Source organism: Protopterus annectens, chromosome 8.part0, assembly GCF_019279795.1.
Source record: "Protopterus annectens isolate FY-2018-M chromosome 8.part0, PAN1.0, whole genome shotgun sequence".
Classification (NCBI taxonomy): Eukaryota; Metazoa; Chordata; order Ceratodontiformes; family Protopteridae; genus Protopterus; species Protopterus annectens.
Window position 1 is genome coordinate 536,968,237 of NC_056741.1, and position 24,392 is coordinate 536,992,628.

The 24,392-nt window shown below is 43.4% G+C and overlaps 1 protein-coding gene across 7 annotated transcripts in view; it reads left to right on the forward strand.

Moving 5' to 3' along the window:
• The window catches only part of ARNT (aryl hydrocarbon receptor nuclear translocator), a 2,399,029-nt gene that overhangs the window by 1,307,306 nt on the left and 1,067,331 nt on the right, over window positions 1–24,392 (forward strand). For all 7 annotated transcript variants that reach the window (XM_044080044.1, XM_044080045.1, XM_044080042.1 and 4 more), the window contains one exon: window positions 1,878–2,012. In XM_044080044.1, coding sequence (XP_043935979.1) covers window positions 1,878–2,012 — 135 coding nt within the window. The remainder of the gene's footprint in view (window positions 1–1,877; window positions 2,013–24,392) is intronic.

The window sequence follows — 24,392 nt, forward strand, 5'->3', positions numbered from 1 at the left end:
CCACTGTAGTCCGAAAGTCCTTCTATGTGACGCATCTCGTTACTAAGGTTTTTGCATCCAGGAAGAAAGAGGTCATTGTCTCCTCTACTCTTCTCTCATTAGGCCAGTCATAGATTATAATGCTCCATTTGGCATGTACCTCACTAGACACCTGCAACAACTGGAGAGGCTGCAAAAGTACCTCACAAAGAAGATCCTAGACATTAAACACTTGCCTTATATGGACAGACTCAAAAAACTCCCAACTATTCTCTGAATCATATTGCCTACTTAGAAGCGATTTCTGCTTGACTTACAAAGTCATGTCTGACCCATCTCTGTTAGAAATGCTACATCTAAAGAAATCTCAGTCCCTCCCCACCACACACTCCAGAGACCTCAACCTCATTACCACAATTAACAGAACATGCTGGAGGGATAGGTTCATAATCCAGAGACTGCCCATGCTATGGAACAGACTTCCCATACATGTCAAGCAGAGCATCTCGCTGGCGCTCTTCAAGAGAAATCTTGATGAGTGGATGGGAAACAGAAAATTCACCCTGGGGATAACACCAGTGGCTCTCCTCAACAGAGGCACTGGAAACTAAGGTCGGGTGGCACTATGCCACGGTAATCCTGTGGCTAGGCTTGTAAAGGCCCCAGGGCCATTAGCCTAGTACACACCTATGAACCTATATACGTCAAAGGGTTTGAGTGAATGGTGATCAGAACTCCAGAATTCCAGGCCTTATACTTTGGAATATTATGTGTAGATAAATTGCAAGACATACATACCTATCCATTCTGTCTGTTGCACAGTGCTCGATAATCCTTAAAAACTAACAAAAAGTATGGTACATGCAATGGCAGTGTGGAAAGTGGAGGCCCGTGGCAGTGTCAGAGCAACCAGATTATATTAGCTGATGGTGAAGAAGGTGTACATCTATCAGGAGATGTAGGGAAGCTTCTCATCTTATTCTTCAAAGTGATACCATCCCTGTTTTTAGGTCAGGGTAGCAGAATTTGCCTGTTGATTTTTTTTATTCTTTTCTTTTGTGCTTTCCGTATGAATAAATGCATGGGAGTATACAGTAAGGAGGGGGTAGGGTTTTTTCCCTCCTTTTTCTGTATTCTTAACATATCTGGTTTAGTACTCCAGTGATGTTATTCATATCTTAGTTTATGCTGAATAACAGGCTGTCAAATCAGCAGTACCTTTAGGGAGGTGTGGCGAAGGAATAGGATGTAATCATGTGTTGGAGATTTTATTTATTTATTTATTTATTTGAAATCTGTTCTGTCCTACAGGCTGTTGCTATTTGGAAACGCAGTTTGCATTTCTGTTTCTGATGCAGGCCACTTCCTACACAGTGTGTGTGCATGGGATAAGACACAGATCTTGTTGTGTATCAATTTATTTGTATTCCTGTTGATTGCAGGTGTTTTATTTCTCTTGGAGAACATTTTACTTGCATGTAGGGTGCTGTGTTTTTCTGTGCTTTATGACTATGTGCTTCACTTTGATTGTAGGAGCAGTATTATTATTGGCTGCTTAGCCTTTTTCTTTTTATATTTGAACTATTCATATTGGTTCTCTATGACCCTTAGTTTTTTTTACAGTAGCATTATTGTTAAACTTTTAGCTTTCAGTTTGTTTTTCATGTTCTTGTAAATTTGTCTTTATTTCTTCAAAAAAGTTTTAATGAAGCAGACAAAATAAACAAAAAGCTAGCAAAGTGTGCTTTCTTGATGCGCTTGATTAATGAATACCTACTCCTGTATTTTTTTTTTAATCTGGAACAGTAGTACAGATATGTTGCCTTATTTATTTATTGTTTTTTAATTTGGTCATTACATTTTTGACAGGTAGTGAAAACCTTGTTTTTGTTGTCTAGGTTACCAGTTCTCCAAATTGCACAGATCTTGACAGTGCCTCTGCACCAGTCGAGTTCATCTCACGACACAACCGTGATGGGCTTTTCACATTTGTGGATCACCGTTGTCTTGCTACCGTGGGGTATCAACCACAGGTAAGGAAGGTGACTTGCCAACAATTGTAACAAAATACTATGTTGCCTGTAATGGCAAATAGTTCACTCACAATAATGACATAACATGCTTTACTGGGCCACAATAGTTAGAAACTTTTTCAAGTGTTCTTACTGTAACAGCCCTTCTTTTAGTCGCAGCTTAGTTAAACTTCAGAGGAAAGGCTTCTGAAATATGAAAACTTTCCTAAACTCTCTCTCTGTGTGTGTGTGTGTGTGTGTGTGTGTGTGTGTGTGTGTGTGTGTGTGTGTGTGTGTATATATATATATGTGTGTGTGTATATATATATATATATATATATATATATATATATATATATATGTCTGCATTTTTTAAACGTACAGATTAAATACATTAAAAATAAATATTTTCTGTGTGGAAGGGTTCCTCTAAGGGACTTAGTTGCCAGAAAGGAGCTGAAAGACTGTCTGTTCCTCTTGTGAAGCCTCTTAGCTGCATCTTCATGAGGCAGCAAGAAATTTTACTAAATGTTTTCCACTCTGACTGATGATTTCGCTCCACAGGGCTGTCTAATTAGCAGTCAGAGTGGAAGTGTGAGAGGAAGCCAGAGGTTTGGGAAGCAGCCTGGTTGTGTCTTGGGCAAAACATAAAAACATAACCCATGTCACCTAAATGCTACTGCAGTAGCTGTGAGGAATTTGAACATTTACTATTGTGGTTCGATAAAACTAGCACAACTGTACTTTTCTCATCCTTGATGACAAGTGTCAAATCTTAATTGTCTTTGATGTAATAGCAAACATTTAGAAAGGAGATGCCAGCCCTGCAGCTTTTTATTTCAACTGCTTTCAAGTCTTTTTATTGTTCCCTTATCCATCTTCCTTGAAGGGGATCTATGTTAAGTATTAGTATTTGATTCATGTCTCAGTGTGGCTGCTAATGCCATTTGTTTTGTCTTGGAATAACACTAGACTATCATCACCTGTTCCAGTTGTCTGTAATTCAGTTCTACCACATATAGAAGAGGAAAAAATTTACAAGCTCTGTTTTCTAGCAAGACTAACGTCATTTGTGTTAAGGTTTGTACTGACCTCCTCATGATTGGAGATCAAATGCTGTAAACAGTCTTGGTCCTCCTTGATCTTGCTTTTGCTATTGTTACACTGGATCACATCATTTTGATTACAAGTTTGAAAGCATGCCATCATTTTACTGGCACAGTGCTCAATCTGTTCACTTTTTCTTCTTTTAGGTAGTTCACAGCCCGAGCTGTCTGGAATTAATTTTTCTTGGTAACATCTTCTGGTGTGTAAAGTGGCACATGTTTCAATCCTTGCACCAACATTGATCATAATATATGTGCCTGTGCTTAGGGAGATTTGAGGGAGAGGTATTTGTATCAGTCTAATGCTAATGATATTCAGCATCTTCTCCCTCCTTCATTTTGGAGTCTTTGCCAAACTTTGCCACTCTTGTAGAAGAACCTGTACTTCAGAGGGTAACTGATAGTGAGCTCAAGTCAGACCTGGCTGCTAATGAGGTGATACTGGTGAATGACTGTGCTTGTCCATGTCATTTTCTTCCTCTTTCCCCACATGTACGTGCACACACACATTTATATATATATATATATATATATATATATATATATATATATATATATATCTGGCAGGCAAATTGGAATTTACTTCCCAAGTTCATAATTTATCTCTAATTATTGATGAAGACTGACAGTGAAGAGGCAGGTTCACTATCACGTTTGTGAATGGCAGTCAGTCAACCATAGGATTGTCGAAGTGCAGTTTTTAAGTAGGCAGTTTTGCGAACCAAAATACATTGACTACACAACACTGACGAGTGGGTAGTGTAGTTCGAGTATTTGAGTTTGGTATTTTGAGTGGAGATCGCTGTTCAGTGAGCAACAGGGAATTAACCCATTTCCTCACTGTAGTGTGATCTTGGAGTTAGTTTATATAATTTGCAAGGGGGGGGGGGCACAGCCCACCTGCAAAATAGTGAAGTTAATGTACAGTTGACTCTAGAGTGTCACGATACATTAGGGTGCATAGCTTGGGTGACTGACATCACCTCCGGCTATGTTGAATACATCGAACTACGGGAGTTGATGTATTCATTTTCGAGTTTGCTACTTGTTCCCTGTTGCAGTTTTCCACATTTCGGTTTGACATCGAGTCCGGTCAATGTATGGAGTTTCAAGGTTTCAGTAGTAAATCAAAGAGGCATATGTCTTTTGTCAAGACAACATGTTATTTTCTAATGAATATTGCCCAAATTCAAAGCCTTACTTTATCATCAGTCCATGCAGCAGTGAAACACATGCTGGTATATTTTGATTGGACTGTTGCATCTCCCTGTACCTTAAGCTTTTGGATTGGGCATTGGTGGATGAAAAATTCCACATTAAGGCTGTTGACTGGGAGTTCTATGTCATATTGTATCACTCCTTTGCTGTGAAGCCTGCTTTGGTTACCATTTCTTTTGAAATTTCTATTTAAAACTTTTCTTTTTACCGTCTGGGCCATAAAAAGCCTAGGTCTTGCCTGTTGGAAAGGTTCTCTGGTCCCTATGATGTCCATCTGTTCTCATGTTGCAGTATTCCAAACCCTTGGGTTATCCTCTGCTTGCTACCCAAACGTCCGGCCAGTATGCAAAGCTTATAGTCACTACTAGATACATGGGATGTGTGACATTGGCTAAGGGAGCATGGGCCGTAAAAGTGACATCTGCACATACCATTGCTCAGAACGTCTCTGCCTCCAGTTGAACATCACCTGTTTCTGCCGGCTGTTGGATCTTCACATTTAAAGATAAGTTCCCTGTTGGGGCCATTTTTTGTTTCCTTTGGGTCACTGCATGTCTTTTTAGGTTCATGTTATCCCAGAAAGGAAAGTGCAGGTTCAGTCATCAAATCACCCATAAAGACAGCAATGAGCTCTGCCTTTTCTGTTTAGGGCCTACTCACAACCATAAATTCTGCACAATCTATCAGTCCTTCATCCCTAAGACACTCCACAGCAGTCTGCAAGCCCTCAACATTTATTTAGAAAACCAGCTTCTCAAGCATTTAGCGCTTGCTAAGGAGGGGGCATTTGGTCAGTCCCTTGAGCCACCTAGAAAGAAGGCCAAAGTTTCTAGGCCTGAATCCAGTGCTGCACCTCCTCCACCCAACTCCCCTTCTGTGGCCGTTAGCCTGGAGGGTTGTTTGGAATCCGCTGATATGGGTACAGCATGTACCGTTTGGGAGGCCAAAAAAGCTAGAGTGGAAGGCACGTCCGTGGGGGTCTCTCAGACATCGGCTGCCGACAACGAGGGGGAACCTCGGCTTGTACCAACTGTCCAGACAGGTCCTTTCACAGCTCCAGAGCTTACCGAACCTAGGCCTTCCTTAGACCCTACGCCCTCTAGGCCTTCCTGAAAAGGAAACAGAAGACGAAGTGCGTTTCACCCACTGCAGAAAGCCAACCAGACTGGCAAGCCTTTTCACAAAGTTTATTTAATGCATTCATGGCCCTAGGGCCTCATATGCCTGCTTCCCCACCAGTGGCTCCTCCACAAATTAGCCCTAGGCCTCAGGCTGAAGACATCTCTCAACCTGAAGCAGAGGATTCCTCTGACTCTTCTTCAGAGGACTCTCTTTCCTATGGTTCTCAGTTGCCATCCCCCCTTGATTATGCTTCCCCAGAAGAGAATTCTGCTGGGACAGATTCCCCCAGGTGAGGATCTCGCCTTTGGGGAGACCACTCTAAAATGAGAAAGTTCTTTAAGTGGGATTCCACAGAGATGTCAGAGGTCCAAAAAAAGATATTACGAACTCCTGCAAATGAACACCTCTGCTCCTTCAGCTATTCCACCAGTCTTGCCAACCTTTTTGGATGCTTTCAATGCGGCTGGTGTGAACCGTGATTCACAACCCCCTGCCCCCTCAAAGGTCAGATAGGTTCTATAAGGTCCCTGAGAAGGCCAAATTTCGTATCAAATGCCCTGTTGCAGTCTCTGCTGATAAACCTTCCAAACTGCTTCCTTCTGTGTCTGTCCTCCCTATAGACAAGACCAGTGAGGCCATGGAGCATATTGGCAAAAAAGTATATACGTCGGCTACCCTGGCCTTCAGAGCAGTTAATTACCAGACACATATGTCAAAGTGTGCCATAGCCCTGTTGACCCAGGTCACCAAGCTTTATCAGACCTCTCTGATTCCCCTTCTAAGGCACACATTTCTTGCCTCCTTTCCCTGTCTTCCCAACTCACAAGACAATTCAATCAGATGCAGTTATGATGCTGCTGAAACTTCTGCCAGATCTGCTGCATCCGCTTCAGTCCTGAGAAGATATTCTTCATTAAGATTACAGCTTTTGCCCCATGACATTAGGGCAAAATCTCTGGATGCACCTCTGGATAGCTCTGCCCTTTTTAGGACAAAAGTGGCTGAGTTATTCAAAACTCTCCAACAAAAGGGGAAGGAGCTACAGGACCTAAAGCACTTGTTTGTATCTCCTATCCCCAGTTTTACAGGAACTACCCCTCCAAAACCCAATCTGTCAGAAAACACCACCTCTTTGCAGGGGCAGAAAGAGCACCAGGAAGCAACAGGCATCTTCCAGACCTTCTCAGACCCCTGTCCAGAAACCTCAGTTTCAGGACATGGCAGGTAGTCTGTGACTACTTGCCTTTGCTGCCCAAACCTCTCAATGTCCTTTCCCTTTCCCTAAGGCTCTGTCACTGTCTGCCAGTTTGGAAAAGCATTATCTCAGACAAGTGGGCCTTATAAATTATAGAAAGGGGTTATTTCATGACCTGGATCACCCCACCTTCCTTGGGGGGCATTCCTTATCCATCCAAAGAACAACTCCCTCTTTTCCAGCCAGTCATAGACCGTCTGCTTGCTCAGGGTCAATGCAACCCATCCCCATGGCAGAAAAGGGAAGGGGTTTTTATTCAAGACTCTTCCTAGTCCCAGGAAAGGATGGACCATGGACACCGATCCTGGATCTCTCCCACCTCAGTCTTTTCCTACAAGTACCCACTTTTCGAATGCTTACCCTACAGACCGTCTACCCCTTGATAATGCCTCAGGGATTTCTAGACACTTTGGACATAAAGGATGCCTACCTGCACATCCCCGTAAGGACCAGCTACGTTTTTCTCTGTGGGTTCCTGACACTTTCAGTTCTCTGCCTTGCTTTTTGGACTCTCTACAGCACCAAAGGTATTCACCAAGTGCATGGATCCATTAATTGCTTACTGCAGGACCCAAGAATTCCTATACCTGGATGACCTCCTGATTCAGTTAGAATGTTCCAGGTCCCTACAATGCCAACTACAAACTGTCATTTCAGCCCTGCAAAGCACTAGGATTCAAAATCAATTACCCCAGGTCCAGTCTAAATCCCTCACAAGACCAAGTGTTCCTTGGGTGCAGAATAAGGACAGATGTCATGAGGGCATTCCTTCCACCTCAAGAGAAGGAAAACTTAAAGCAGTACCTGTTCTCTGTTCTCCAAGCCACTACCTTGACAGCCAGGCAATAACTCATACTTTTTGGTCATATGGCATCCACTGTTCCACTGTTGCCATTGGCAAGGCTCCACATGAGAAAATTGCAGTTGTACCTGAGGTCTTTCTGGACACAACACTCGTACCCCCTGGAGTACGACATCCCTTTCTGTCCTTGTCTCAGGAAAGAGATCCTCTGGTGGTTGAACCAAGTGACATTGAACCTAGGGCTCCCTTTACAAGTTCTACCCCCAATTCAGGAGATGTACACAGATGCATCAGATCTGGGTTGGGGAGCTGCCATGGGCACCCTGAGAGTACAGGGTGCTTAGTCATACTCCTTCAGATGGGAACATATCAGTATCAGGGAAATGAGAGGAATTTTTATTTGCTCTGAAGGCCTTCCAAAATACTCTAAAGCAGGGCCCCCTAAAATTGTTCAAAAACAACACTACAGTCCTATGGTATGTGAACAAGCAGGGGGGAACAAAATCTTACTTGTTGTGCAGACTTGCACTTCAAGTCTGGGAGCTGGTGACCCAGCAGGGAGTCACTCTCTAGGTAGTATGTATATCCCTTCAGCTCAAAACACTCAGGCAGACACCTTGAGCAGGTCTATGTCACAATCCTATGAATGGATGTTTCACAGGGATGTGTCCCTGGGGGTCTACTTCTAATCAATGAAAACTCATTTTTTCAAAGATTAAAAAGCAGACACCCACTTTCATGAAAGTGCACTTAACCGAAAGTGCACTTTCGCGAAATTCACTTAACTGAATCATGGTACAGCATGGATAAGGAAATGTATCCTTTTCCTACTGTAGTGTGATCTCAGTCAAAATATGTAATTACTGGAGGTAAGTCTGGCAGAGAACAATACATTTTTTTCAGGGGGGCAACCCCATCTGTGCCCCCCCCCACTGTGGGGGGCTGCACCCCTCACACCTGCGCTACGTATATATACTAACTCCAAGATCGCACTACAGTGGGGAAAGGGATATATTTCCTTAATCCCACTGTACCGTGATTTGGTTAAGTGACTTTTGCAAAAGTGGGTGTCTGCTTTCTAATCTTCGAAAAAATTAGTTTTTGTTGATTAGAAGTAGACCCATTATTGGACATAGTCCACAAGTGGGCTATACCGCATATAGATCTGTTTGCCTCCCCTCTGAACAGACAGCTACCATTATTTTGCACCAGGCTACTGTCCCCTGGCAAGGGCAACCGAAACCTTCTCAGTCTCATGGAAGGGGATGTTTCTCTGCGCATTCCCTCCCTTCCCGCTTCTTCAAATAGTCCTATTGAAAATCCAGCAGAACAAACCAAAAATCTTGTTGGTGACTCCCTTTTGGTCAAGAAAGCATTGGTTCTCCCTACTCCTGCATTTAACCAGGGGCAGTCATTATAAGTTACCTCACAGAGTGGACCTTCTCACACAGGACAAGGGATCCCTAATTCATCCCCATCTACAGTCTGTGAACCTCACCCTGTGGGTGATCGAATTCTGATCCCTTACAGACACCTTTACACAGAGGACGTGACTATACTACTGATGAAAGCCTTGCTGCTGAAACCGGTCTAGTTTCAGTTTTATTAAACTACTTTTGAACCTTCCTTGGTGCTGGCCTTTTTTCTAATTTTGAGTCCTGCAGAAGGCCAGGAAACCTAGTACCAGGAGATCTTATTTGTCTAAGTGGAAAAGAATCACCATGTGATGTCTACAAAAACAGTTGGACCCATTTCAAGGTGATGTTACCTTGGTTACTGTCATATCTGTGTGAACTGTCACAGACAGGGTTGGCATATTCCTCTGTTAAGGCCCACCTTGTTGCTAGTTGAGCTTATCTGCCTCTAGATCCCCTTTAGCTTCCCAGCTCCTTGCAAAGTTATTCCTAAAAGGAGTACTGCATCTCCGGCCCCCTAGGAAGCCAGTTCCACCACCATGGAACCTGAACTATGTTTTAGAGAAGCTCACCGTAGTCCCCTTTGAACCAACATCTAAGGCTTCTCGGAAACACTGTGCTTGGAAAACCGTACTCCTGGTAGCCGTGACATCAGCCACAAGATTGTTAGAGCTACAGGCCCTAATGGCTAGTTCTCCTTTTCTCACCTTCCACAAGTATAGAGTGACTCTTAGAGCCATTCCTTCCTTTATGCCCAAAATGGTCAACGAGTTATTTTTAAACCAAGCTGTTCATCCACCCACCTTCTTCCCACATTCGCAGAATGACAGTGAGAGAGTCTTACATTCCCTTGATGTTCACAGGCAGCTTAGATTTTACCTTGACAAGACCAAGTCAATTGGAAATCAGACCAATTGATTCTCCTTTCATCCCAGGACTCTGGGAAAAGCAGTGACAAAACAGACTATTTCTTCCTGGATTTCCAGGGCCATTACCTTCTGATACACTTACCGTGGAAAACATCTGAGATCCAAAATTAAGGCTCAGTCTACTAGAGCTATGGCTTCATCTGGAGCCTTCTTCAAGGGACTGGACACTGCCTCCATTTTAAAGGCCGCTACATGGACTTTTGTCCATACCTTTACCAAACATTATAGAGTGGACCACATTTCCATATCTAGAGTGGGATTTGTCAGGGCAATCCTTCATGGATTTCTAGAAAACAGTTCCAAGCCTCCTCCCTGTTTTTCTCTTTGAGCTTTGGCACTCACCTATGGGTTTGGAATACTGCAGCTTGAAATTAGAAGGACATAGAATAGTTGTGTAAAATCTAACCACAACCATAGACATCCTTCTCTTCCATGTTGCAGTATTCCTTTCCTCTCTCCTTCCCCTTTTTAGTAAATTGTCCCTTCTTGGATGACACTGTACTCATACAGCTATACTGGGACTGGGGTCCGACTGGGGCATTCAGTTCTGAGGAATGGTACATGCAGACGTCACTTTTATGGCCCATGCTTGCTTAGCCAACATCAGACATCACATGCAATGACTAGAAGCTTTTGTATTCGGGCCGGACATTCGGGTAGTAAGCAGTGGATAACCCAAGGGTTTGGAATACTGCAACATGGAAGAGAAGGACATCTATGGTTATGGTAAGATTTTACAGAAATATTCTTTCTGGTTGAGACAATCAAGTTATCAGGAGGGGGCTGCTGGCTATTTCAGGAAATAATTTGGAATTGTGTGTTAAGCTGCCTTTTCTTTCTTTGGCTCTGGTCCTTTAGAATCCATTACTTTCACTGATTTGGTCATATGAATTGGCGGCCTCCAAGAGAGCTGCAAAGTACTATCTTTTTAAAATTAGTCTTTTTATGTCCCCATATAGGGAGCTCTTGTAGTTTTAATACATTTTGGAAGCCTTAATTATGTGTCCTGATTATACTGTATTTATTTTGTTTTTAATAGTACCTGTACATGGTACTGTCATTTTTAATTGTGTATATATTTTATATATATATATATATATATATATATATATATATATATATATATATATATATATATATATATATATAAAATATATTACACTCACCTCTCCAAGTCCTACTAACACAACTTTGTTTTCTTTTGAGCCAATTCCCATTACTTACATCAAATCTCTACTACTCAAGCTAAAATCTTGCTCTCCTTCCACTGACAATCTATCTCCTACATTCCTCAAACTTGCTGCTGACTAAATTGCCTATCCTATAGTTGTACTAATTAATCGATCTATTCTGGAATCAACTGTCACCACCCTTTGGAAATCTTTCTTCACTATCCCTCTTCATAAAGGTGGAAACTCCACTGACCCCTCAAAATACTGACCCATTGCCATTCTGTCCCCCCTCTCCAAGATATTAGAAAAATGTATTCACTCTCAGCTTCTCAATCACCTCCTCACACACCACTTACTTACCCCTACCCAACATGGATTTCGTCCTCACCACAGCACCACCACTGCCCTCCTCTCCTTCACTCATATCATTGCAGAGACCCTAGACAACAATAAACTCATTTCCTATCTCTTCCTAGATCTCTCCAAAGCCTTCAATACTGTCTCTCATCCTCTACTACTATCCAAACTCGCAAATCTCCACCTATCCCCCTCCGCACTTGCCTGGTTTAATAGTTACCTATCTGGCAGGGAACAGTCTGTCAAATGGCTCTCATCCTCCTCACCTTTCCTTCCCATCTCCACTGGTGTTCCCCAAGGCTCCATCTTGGGACCCCTTTTGTTTAACATCTTCACCAATGATCTTTACACCTCATGCAAAGAATCCTCCCTTATTCAGTATGCCGACAACTCCACACTTATAGCCATCTCAAATAACATTCCTGAACTACACTCCCTGACCCAACAGGCCCCACTATCCACTGAACAGTGGCTCTCTCACAACCTATTGATCCTAAATCCCAAAAAGACCAAACTCCTACTTTTCCTTCCTCGTTCTCTTTCTCATCCCAAAACCTCCTTTTTTATTACATCTTCTAGCAATACAACTATCCAACCTGACACCCACACAAAACTCCTAGGGGTCATTATCGATGACAAACTCAAGTTCAACCTACACATACTCCAATGTATAAAAAAAAAAACAAACCCGAAACTAGGTCTGCTATATCGGAACAAAAAATTCCTAACCCCTGAATCTAGACTTACCCTGGGCCAGGCACTCCTCCTCCCCTCCCTCTTATATGCCGCCCCAGTTCTTACCAATATCCAGGCCTCCACTCTAAACAAACTCCAACAGACTTACCTTAAAATAGCCAGATTCATTACTAACTCCCCATACAACTCACACCACTGCATTTCTTTAAACTTCCCCAATTTCTGCTATCTTATCAATTTCATATGCTACACTCTCTTCTTTATAAACCCTCTCTATCCATCTCTATAATGTAAAATTGTCCATCTCTATCTTCCTTAGTCTCCATCTACATCCCATCCCAGACCCTCCGTACTTCTAACCAACAATTACTTGATATCTACCGCCCAAAAAGGTCAGTAGGCAAACTACTGTACAAACACTCCCTTGCCCATTCTTGGAACAAACTTCCCCTTGACTTACGTTCGGTCTCCCACACCTCACACTTTAAAAATGAACTAAAAGCTTATTTTCTCAATTCCAGAACCTGCCCTTGCCATGACTCTACCTAGTCTTCCTTCCCTTTATGTATCCTCAAAAGGACCATACTTAGTACCTCATTACACCTCTCTCTCCAATGTGTCTACTATGCAGTTGCATAATTTTATACAAACAAGAAATGTATATTGTTGACCTATTGAACTATATCAATGTAAAATTGTTACTTAGCTTCTTTTTAATGCAACTTTAACTTTATGCATGTAACCCAACATATGTGAATCATTTTGCTAGAACTGCTATTATATCAATATTGTTTAAAATTGTACTTGTTTTAAAATGTACTACTGGAGCTTTTCTCCTCTGGTCTTCACTGAAAATGGGCCACAAGCCCAGTTGGACAAACCTGGTTAACAAATGTCAATAAATAAATAAATAAATAAATATTATGTAGACTTTTTAAGCATTGTAATTCAAGTAACAAATAAATTCACAGGCATTTCTCCTTTGTCATCTCCTGTAGGATGCTTGTTAGTTTCTGCCTTTGGAATCAGTACCACTAAGAAAACAGCTGGTTTTATAAAATCACAAGGATCACTGCTATAGGAATTCAGTTACTCTTAATACTCCTCAAGCCTGATCTTTTTTAGCATTCATACATAGTAAGAGCTGTATGGTTTCAGGCTTGAACAGCAGTTGTTAGAAGGAACTGGTTTAAAGACTATGTAGCACATGCCTTACTCTCATTTTTTGCTACCTGAAGTTAACAGAAAGTCTTCTGTGCTTAAGTAATTTGTAGACCTTCCCAGCGTTTGGTCTTAGTAGTAATAAATGCACATTTTTTTATCTCTTCTAATTAGAAGGTAATATTTTTTTCTTATCAATGTGTTAAAATTTCAAAGTAGTAAAATATAGCTTCATACAAATGTTTGTATTGTAGACCTTCCAGATTAAAGCAGATGTAATTTCCAAGGAAGTTATTTGTTTTAAGTTTGCAAACAGAATGATATGTGACATTTCATTCATTTGTTTATATATTCATAGATTGTTACTAGGCTGATGACCCGGGGGTAGGGGTCGGGCTTTCTAAGCATAGTCAGGTTTACGTAAATAATAATGATGCCCTGTATCTGAATAGGACAACAAGAGCCATGGATTTATAAGCTACCTCTGTCCATAAGGGACATGGGTGCCAGGCCCTATTCCCCATCTACTGGTCAAGGTTGCGCTTAAATGGGGTAATAGATGAACTCTGCTTCACATGGATGGGAAGCATGCTCCATAGGAGAGGCAGTCTCTGGGGCACACATCTGTCTCTCCAGCATGTTCTGTATAACTCACAGACAAAATTCACACCCCTAGACCTTGTATTTCTGGTACACTTTGACTTACGAATATGAAGATTCAGTAGTGTGGGGTTTGTGGATGCCTTGTAAATCAGGCATAAATCACCCCTCAGTAGTCTATAGGAGACTGAGTAGAAGGAAAGAGCTTTAAGGCACTCTGTGTAAGTCAGGTTTGTTACACCTTGTATTCTTTCTGTAAGGAACCTCTGAGGTCACTGTAGTTGCTGCTTATGTCTAGTCAGGTACATACCAAAGGGAACATTGTACTCTGATTAGTGTGTTAATGGCGGAGTAAAGTGGGATAATGACCTCTCTGGATCTAGATGCCATGCCCTTACTTATAAATTGTGCAACATAAAACAATTTCCTCACCACTGTGGCTCATGGTGATCGAAGGTAAGGCTACTATCTACCTGTATATCCAGATCCCTGATCACTGGGTCAGCTCTTAGGGGCATATCATCAACATGGTAATTAGCTGCGATGGATGACTTCCCAAATGGTGCAGTTATGCATTTTTTAACACTGACTTTAAGAGCATGGCTTTGGCACCATTTATTAGTCTGAGTTAGACCTTCTTGAAGAATGCTAGTGTCTGCACAGGAGTTGATGATGACCCCTCCAGCTTGCATTCATCTACAAACTTAGTCAGTCATAAACCTTCAGCATTTACTTCCATTTCAGAGAAATATATGTCAAAAAGGAGTGGGCCCAGTACGGAACCCTTGAGTACTTCACTAGTGACTGGCCTCTTGGTGGAGGTGGCCTCACCTATTTTGACCTCTTAGGTCCTCATTGAGACAGTTGGCTATCCAGTGAGTAATAAAAGGGTTTAAACCTAAATTGGTAAGCTTATCTATAACACCTGATTGGGGTATTGTATCAAAAGCCTTGGCCAGGTTGAGGTAAACTGCTCGCACAGCTTTACCTTCATCCAGTGCTTTGGTGACCCTCTCAAAAAAGTCCACCAGCTTTAATAGGTATGACCTTCCTTCAACAAAGCCAAACTGTGATGTGTCCAGAGTTTGCAGGCTACCTATGTCATAATTTATCATGTCCATGATGATTTTTTCCATGGCCTTACATATGAGGCTGGTAAGACTTATAGGCCTGTAGTTACCCGGATCAGTGGTTGGACCTCCTTTGTTCAGGAGAATAACTGTAGCAATCTTCCATTCCTTGGGCACAAAACCTGACAGAAGGCTCCATTTGAAAAATGATTCAAGTGCAGTAGAGAGAGAGTGTTTCATGCTATTTATTAAACATCCCAGAATGTTATTGGGACCCATCGATGCAGTGTTTTTAGCTTTGGAAAGTGCATTGATGACTGCGCTGTAGTAGTTGTGGGGATTGTGGTACTCGTTATTTCCTCTGGACTACCAGGAGGGAGTGGGGGGGGGTTGAGCTGAACCTGTTAGCTAAAAGGTTGGCAGTGACCTCCAGTTCATTGTGGATTATGCTGTTTTCAGTAAGTTCTGCTCATTGTTGTTGATTTCCCCTGATGTTACGGACATAGCTGTAGAAACCTTTGTGCTTGTCCTTTGCCTGAGAAGCTATTTTTTTCTTGAAATTTAGCCATTGAAGTACTAATTAACCCTCCTATCTGCTTGTTTAGATTGGTCAGGAATTTTTAGTATGTATGATTTTGCTCGTCTACTCTTGCCCAAGATTTTGTTTTCTTTTGTTGTATAACTGATTGATATTATGACTCTTCCACCTTTAGTTCCCTCCTGTGCACTAGCTGGTCTAAAGGTATGAAAGGCATTATAATCTTGCATTGCTGGGGTACTCTCTGCAATATTAAACCATTTCTCCATTACTACACAGATGACTGCACTCTGCAGGGAGAGGAAGGCTTGCAGGGAGTGGAGTTTCTTGTTAAGACTTCTAGCATTGAGCAGTACCACCTTCAAATCTTCCTTCATAAGTGCAGTTAAGTCAGTAGGTTTATCAGTTTGCCATCATGTAAAAAAGGCACTGTGAGGGTAGGAAAGGTCTTTGCCAATATCTGAAAGCCTAGAGGGGGGTAAGTGCAGACCAACCCTGGCAAAGTACCAGAAGCTAAACCAATTGTTAAAATCAATCATTTACTTTTAGTAACATGGCATCATCTGAAGAGAATGTAGTGTGCTGCTAGGCTTTTACCTGCCTGACACATATAATCAGTGAGCTTGATCATATCTCATTTCATGTAGTCAAGGTGGAGGTACTTCTCAAGTTATTAACACCCACATGGACTGTGACAAAGTCATACTGGTACCTGTGTTTCAGTGACCTGTGTGCCTTTGTGACTTGACAGATTCCAGCCCAGGAAAGGCAGTGACTCTCTCCTTACTCATTCTGGTGAGGACATATGTGTGCCTCACTGTAGAATCACCAATGACCAATAAATTTGGCTGTGTGCTGGTTTGCCTTAAAGGCTTAGCAGCAGAGGTATTGGATACAGTGTTACTATATGTAGCTGTGGCTGGTGGTTTTTAACTCATCCCCTCCAGTACAGCTCTTTTGATTGTGTACTTTTAACTCCCAGTGAGCGTGGCTTGAGCTTTTAAACAAAATGAAGCTATTACCTTATAGTTCATACAAATATTCATACCTCTGGACCCATAAGTGCTACTAGAAAACTAAAAAAGGCAAACTATTCAGAATAAATCTTTACATTAGTGGCATTAATTCAGTTTGATGCCTTAAACTGGATTTTAAAAGTAAAATAAAGACAGTGAATATTACATGTTATGTTGTCCCTATCTTGCCTTCCTTCTTGCTGGTTGGGTTTGGAGCCAATCTTTGGCTTTGACTCGGTGCATTCTAAAGCTTGGAAGGCTTCCACTAGCTTGAGGTTAGACCCTATCCCAACATGCCTAGCGAGAGTTACCCAGGTCTTGTTTGCCACTTAGAAGCTTTGGGATTTCTGACGACTGGCTCAGGCTAAATTAGATTGTTTTTTTTTTAATTATTTCTTGTAAAATATTATTTGGTATCATAGCTTTTTCTGTAGGTCAGTAGAATCTGCTGCTTGTCTATCCCTCTGTCTACCACCTGATTAGTTGTTGTTTATTGTTGAGGCTGTCGTTTCCTTATCTCTCAGGCCTACCCTTTCTCTTCTTTCTAACTTGTGAATATTTCAGCCCATTTTAGTTAGAGGGCTTTACCATATTTCCCTTCTCTAACTAAGGAGCTAGCCGTTTAAGTTTAGTGGCATCTCCTCGGTTGGAGGAGTTGTCATTTGACTTAGAGACCCTCCTCCTTTCGCTTCTTTCCCTTAAAAAACAAAAAAAAAAAACTTTTTGCTGTCTGTTTTTTGGCTGAGTGTTTCCTTCCAGTCTGTTATCTCCGTTTTAGTATCTTGTTGTTGTATTTTGTGGTAAATATGTCTAAAGAAGCTTCAAAAGAATCCAAGCCTTCTGGATTCGAGAAGTGTGATTCCTGCACCCAAAAGATGTCGCTAACCGATGGTCATACTTGATGCGTATACTGTTTGGGAGCTGTTCACCTGCAGGGCTCTTGTTCCATTTGTAATGGTTTTAGCTTTATAGTCCTGCAGGAGCCCAAGAACAAGCTAATCTTGAGATGGTTATCGAAAGGGCCTTTTGAGGCATTGAAGGAAGGGAATCAGGCAAGAAAATCTGACAAACCTTCCAAATTGGATCTTCGCCAGCCCCGGCCTTGGAACTGTCGAAGGGCAAAGACAAACCGTCAAGTTCATCAGATCCAATAGCTATCGGGTCCGACAAAGTTTTATCTCCTTTGGTTCCATCAGTGTCTTCGGAACCGTTTAGGAACCATAAAAGATCCAGGTCCCCCTGCTTTGAACTGGTGCAGTCCCTACTTCTCCAGTCTGTGGCGGGCAGTCACCGATCATCCATTCATTCGTCTCCATCATCCAGGAGCCTTTTGGATGACGATGTGGAGAGGGTGGGGAAAAGGCTACTCAAGACACCGGCATTGGCTAAAATTTTATTGAGCCCAGCCCATGTGGAACTGGAGCCGACTGTCCAACCTACTTTGTCGTCGATTCCTCCTTCGACTCACCTGAGTTCGGAGCCAGAGTGCATGGAGGTCATTGTGGTGGAACCGTTGAATCCGAAAACCCAGAGTCTATTGGGTCCAACATCTGTTCCGATCCCGTCAATACCACCTTCTCTCGAGGGATCTGAGGGCCAACACTCCCTCGTCAGCTCCGGGGGGGGAGCGAGATTGGACCCTTGTTGGATCCTACTCTCCCACTCGGAGCTTCAGTGCAGGTGAGTTAGGCACCTACATCGGCCTCGGAGCCATCACCCTCGGTTCAGAGGAAATCTCTGGGCTCTTCGGAGCCGGAGACTGTGTTGGGCCGGAATCCTGGTGCCTTTGAGGTGATGTCCTCTCAGACCACTCCACCCTTGGCTCCAGTTGCTCCTTCCCCTTCCGGGCCAGTGTCCACCTCCGAACCGTCCCTCCTCCCCAGGTGTAGGGAACCAATGCCCCAAGACGCCCCTTCGGGCATCCCCCCCCTTCCAAAACCTCTCCAGAGCACCTCTCAGAGGAGGTCCCTCAGAAGAGGACTTGAAAGAGGAAGCATTTGGACTCCCCTGAGTCCTTGACATTGGACATGGACTTGGAGGACTCAGAAGGGTCCCCACGGTCCCCCTCTGAGGATGTCTCATTTTCAGAAATCCTGGAAATCCTCAAGCAGAGGGGTGGCTGGAAATCCCTTTCCCCTTCTAAAGATGAGTCTGTGTACCTGGACGCATTCAGTTCCCGACCCACCACCTCTTGGGTGTCTCCACCCTTCGACCCGCTGCTAGGTTTAGTAAGTCGAAAGGTGTGGACCTCCCCAAAATCGATGGAACCAGTTCCGTGGAGGCCCAATAAGTTTATCACTGCACCTGACGACAAACCTTTCCTGACTAAGGGCGTGCCAATTGATGGTATGGTGGTTGCGGCAGCCACAAAGAAGGAACTTCTTTTTCTGTCCATCCACCGAACAAGGAGTCCCATACAATGGGAAGCATGTCTTTTCTTCAGCGGCCTTTACCTTTAGGTCATTGAATTATTTATTTGTCCCATTTTACCCATCTCCAGAAGGATCTCCTGAAAGAGCTAGGAGATACTGTACAGGATCGTACAGCTGTGGGACCTGCAGACAGAGCTGCTTCTCAGCTTGCGACCTTATCTTCTGAAGTTAATTCCTCCAAGCGGCTTATCTCCTATGCAGCCGATGGAGTGAGCAGGGCAGCAGGCACAGGAGTCGCCTTACGGAGACATTCCTGGATGCACCTTTGTCAGTTTGTGGAGCCCTTCAAGTCCTCCTTTTCCAATGCCCCATTTGATGCCTCGTCATTGTTCGGGCCAAGGTAAAAGAGACTCTCACCAGGTGCGAGCAAAATGGCAAAACTCTCTCTGCCGTGGGAAAACGTTTCTCCCCGCTTACTAGACCTTATCCCAAAGGTCAGAAAGGCGGAAAAATGTGGTTCCAGAAATACCAGGGAGCTTTACCTGATGCATGTGGTGACTTTCCCCCCAATGGTGGGGGGGGGGGAGAAAATAATGGGAAATGCCGCCCTCGTGGCAGAGTAGGTCTGAAGAGTCAGGGCGCCAGAGATACTTTCTCTGGTAGGTCCTTCCAGTGCTCCTGAAAGGAGGACTGCCTGCCCACCTCTGGAGGGAGTTGAGGGCAGATTGTTACTGTACCCAGAAGCCTGGCAAAGTATCACAAAAGACACATGGGTACAGTCAGTAATATCCAGGAGATGCAGTATTCCTTTCTCCATGCCACCTCTTCCCAGAAAACAAAAATCCATCCCAGATGTGCCACCCAATCTAATGAAACAAGCAACCCTAGAAGTTCAAAGGTTGCTAGAAAAACGAGTCATACAAAAAGTCCCCGTAGACCAAATCGGACCTGGAACTTACTCAAGGCTCTTTTTAGTTCCAAAGAAAACAGGGGACTGGAGGCCCATTTTGGGTCTCAGCAGACTCAAAACAAGTCTGTCAAGAAGACAAAGTTTTGGATGGTAACACTACAGTCCTTACTCCCCTTTTTGCGAAAGTACAATTGGATGTGCTCCATCGATCTCCAGGATGCATGCTAAATTATCAAGATGGACAGGCAATCCAGGAGATATCTACACTTCCGTCTGGGAGCCAGTCACTACCAGTTCAGAGCTGTGCCCTTTCTTCTCACCACAGTCCCCAGGGTGTTCACCAAATGCATGGCAGTAGTCACGGCTCATCTGAGGTATCTAGGAATCTGGGTGTTTCCATGTTTAGACGACTGGCTCCTTACCGCCACCACCGAGCATCGACTAACCGAGGCAAGGGACACCACAATTCGCTTCTGCTCACAGCTAGGCATCGCTATAAACTACGAAAAGTCTGTCTTGTTGCCCTGTCAGTATATTACATTTATAGGGGCAGATTTAGATACAAAAGACATGATAACAAAATTGCCTCAGGAGAGGGCATCAACCATTCAACATCAGGTTTCAATCCTAATCGAGAGAAAAAAAATTCAGGCAAGATTTGTTCTCAAAGTCCTGGCTTCAGTGGCAGCAGCAATAACACTAATTCCATTGGTGCGCTTCCACATGAGGATATTACAGTGGGTCCTATTTGCTCAATGGTCCATGCAAGATCTACCCATGTCACACAAAATTCTCATCATGGAGACCTGCACGAAGGACCTAAAATGGTGGCTTCAGTCTACGTAGGTGACGATAGACAGACCGTTCATCCTCCCCCAGCCAGTAGCCACAGTGACCATGGACGCTTCCCAGATAATAGGGTAAGGGGGCATTATCTGGGACAGACTGTTCAAGGAACTTGGCAACAATATGAGCGCTACTTGCACATCAACATCCTAGAGATGAGAGTTGTGCTCCTGGCTTTGAAAGCACTACGGGGCTCTCTACCTATGGAGAGGATCGCAATTCAAACGGACAACATATCAGTAGTGTGGTATATCAACAAGCAAGGAGGAACCAGATCCTACACCTTGTGTCGGGAGGCTGTAAGAGTATGGCGGTAGGCAGTATCTTCTGATTGCAATGCACATTCTGGGGAAATCCAGTGTGACAGTAGACAAGCTAAGCAGGGCTATCCTTATGCCTCATGAGTGGTCCCTGAAGCAAGATATTGCGAACCAAATTTTTTGCAAGTGGGGCCAGCCTTGCTGCGAACTTTTTTGCAACATCTATCAATTCAAAATACAGCAGCTATTTTGCCTTAGTCCCCCCACTGGGACAGTCACCCAGGGATGCAGTTGTTCACAGTTGGCCCCTGGGACTTTTTTTATGCCATTCCCCCGTTCCCTGTAATATCCAAGGTTCTTCAGAAAGCAAAACCGTTGGGTTGCAAACTAATACTCATTGTCCCTTACTTGCCTCGTCATATATGGTTCCCCTTTCTATGGCCCCATCTCCAGGAGGAGACATGGATCCTGGATCCAATTCCAGATCTTCTAGTGCATCAGTCGGGTATGCTCCATCCTTCCATACAGACCCTCATGCTGACAGCTTCGTTCCTGCACTTCCCATCTTAGCCAGGCTGCCTGACATTTCCCTAGCAGTACAACATATTTTAATTTCCTCTCACAAATCCTCAACGAGAAAACTTTATACTAGCAGATGGAAGCGTTCTGTTGTTGGGCAGCCAAAAATAGTACTGACCCTTTTACTGTACCTATTTCAAAGATCCTCAAATTACTCGCTGTATCCTTTAACCAAGGAGCGGCAGCAGCAACTGTCCGAGTTCAGCTGGCTGCTATTTCCAACTTTCTTGTGGGAGAAGTGGGTTCCAACATTATGTCCTACAGGTTATGCAAAACTTTCCTAGAAGGTACTGTCCTCTTCAGACCCCCAATAAGAGAACCACCTCCTCCTTAGGGTCTAAATTTAGTCCTAGCTGCCTTGATTTTTCCTCCTTTCGAACCGGCTAATACTTGTTTTCTGACATTCTTGACGTGGAAAACTATTTTCTTGACTGCCAATACCTCAGCTAAGAGGTTATCAGAATTACAAGCTCTAGCCATTTGTCCCCCTTACCTATTTTTTTCACTAAGATAAGTGTTTCTCTCAGAACCAACCCTTCCTTCCTACCAAAAGTTTGCTCAGAGTTCAATCTGAATCAATTGGTAGAACTACCTGTTTTCTTCCCTAATCATGGAAACAAGGCAGAATATAAACTCCAGCAACTGGATGTTCATAGACAGTTACGTTTTTACTTGCACAGGACACAAGAATTCAGAAAATCTGACCAATTGTTTGTATCCTTTGCAGAAAACAGAAAGGCAACTTCAGTCTTAAAAGTAACTTTACCAAAATGGCTTTCAGACACCATCACTTATGTCTATAATTCACAGAACAAGCAAGCTGCCAGGAAAAATTCGAGGACACTCAACTAGGGCCTTGTCTACCTCTACTGCCTTTAAGGCCAGAGTGCCTTTAGACTCAATTTGTGTGGCAGCTACTTGGGTTAATCCCCATGCCTTCTTAACTCATTGCAAAGTAGATGTGGCCTCCCAGAACAGGTCATCCTTTGGTTCCACGGTCCTGAAGAGTCTATTCCATTGAGCCACCCAAGAAGAAGGTGCTGGGGATGTGGTCCCAACCAGCAAGAAGGAAGGCGAGATAAGGACAACATAACATAAAGAAGTTATGTACTCACTATAACGTTCCATGTTTGTTGTCCTTGATCTCACCTTCCTTCTTGCATCCTACCCCCTTTCCCCCTCCTGAAAGATCGAGAGGAATTATCCATCATTTGGCTACATAGGCTGTGATTCCCTTTCTGCCTTATGAGTTGAATAGACTTAGAGTCCTTCTACTACTATCATGGTGGGATACACACACACACATATATATATGTGTATATATATATATATATATATATATGTATATATATATGTATATATATATTCACACTACTCAAGACTGGTGTGGTATCCTTCAAGGCCCCCGAGCCAGTGGAAACCACAACCCAAGCTGCGGAAGCCCTTACAAATGCCTTCTACGAACACCTCCAGGACTGCATGGATCAGGCAATCTGTAATAAAACCAAGACTCTTTCCACCAAGGGCAAACGTCCAGTCTGGTGGACCCCAGCCATAAACAAACTTTACAATAAGAGGAGAAAGCTGTTACATGATAGAGCAAAATCCATAAAAGAGAAGACACCTTTGATCATTATTAGTAAAAAAATACGAGCACTCATAAAATCATCCAAGGCCAACTTTGAGAGAAAAATTGCCATAGATTCAAAAGACAATCATAAGGCCTTCTTCAGCTATGTTAGAAACCTGGGTGGAAACTCCCAGATATGCTCAGAATTAGTCCAAAATTATACAAAAATCACTGAACCCACAGACATTGCCAACATACTGGCAGACAGGTTCAGTGCAAACTTCACCCCCTCTCCCCCTAAAGGAGAGATAACTATCCCAGCGGAGTGCAGCCTCCCAGACATCTCCAATGCGCAGGTGAAAGCTGCTCTCTCTAAAGCTAAAACACAGCATCAATGGGACGGATGGTGTCCCCGGCTGTGTGCTACACTAACTCAATGAGGAACTAAACCCGCACATAAGGCAGCTGTTTAATCTTAGCCTTACCACAGGATACGTGCCCAAGGAGTGGCGTACGGCAACTGTGGTCCCACTCCACAAAGGCGGTGCCTCTACGGACCCTGGTAATTACCGCCCCATAAGCTTAACAAGCTTGGTCTGCAAAGCTATGGAGAGGATCATAATGGAACTCATAAACAAAGACATAGGGGACTTGCAGACATTGGACCCGACCCAGTTTGGCTTTATCAAGGGCAGATCATGCCTTTTGAACTTGGTCGACTTCTTCGAAACAGTCACCAAGGCCATTGATGAGGGAAAGGCAGTCCATACAGCCTACCTTGACCTTGCAAAAGCTTTCGACACAATACCCCACTCGGGTATTATAGAGAAACTTACCAGCTTAAATGTAAATCCATATGTCACAAGATGGGTTGCAAACTGGCTAAAGGACAGAACCCACAGGGTTAGAGTAGCTGGCGCCATGTCAGACTCCAAGCCGGCATCTACTTCTCAGAAGTACAGGCTAACGTAGGAGGACTATGGCTGACAAAGTTTGCAGATGACTGCAAACTGGGAGCCATAGTGGAAAGTACATCGGACACAGATATCCTTCAGAGGGGTCTCACGGAAACTGATAGCTGGTGCCAGAGCCATGACCTGAAGTTAAATGCCAAAAAATGTATAGTCATACCCTTCGGGAAAAACAAGGTAACCCCAAGCTACCATATAGGTGGCAATCCACTAAGCACAGAAGAGGTTATCAGGGACCTGGGGACCCAGGTTGACAGTGGCCTTTCTTTTGACACTCACATTGCTAAAGTGGTTAGAAAAACCTTCTACATTGCCCACCTGATCATGAAGGGATTCACATCCAGATCAAGTGAGGTCATTGTTCCCTGTACTCTTCACTTATCAGACCAATGATCGAGTACAGTGCCCCATTCGGGATGTATCTCACCCGACACCT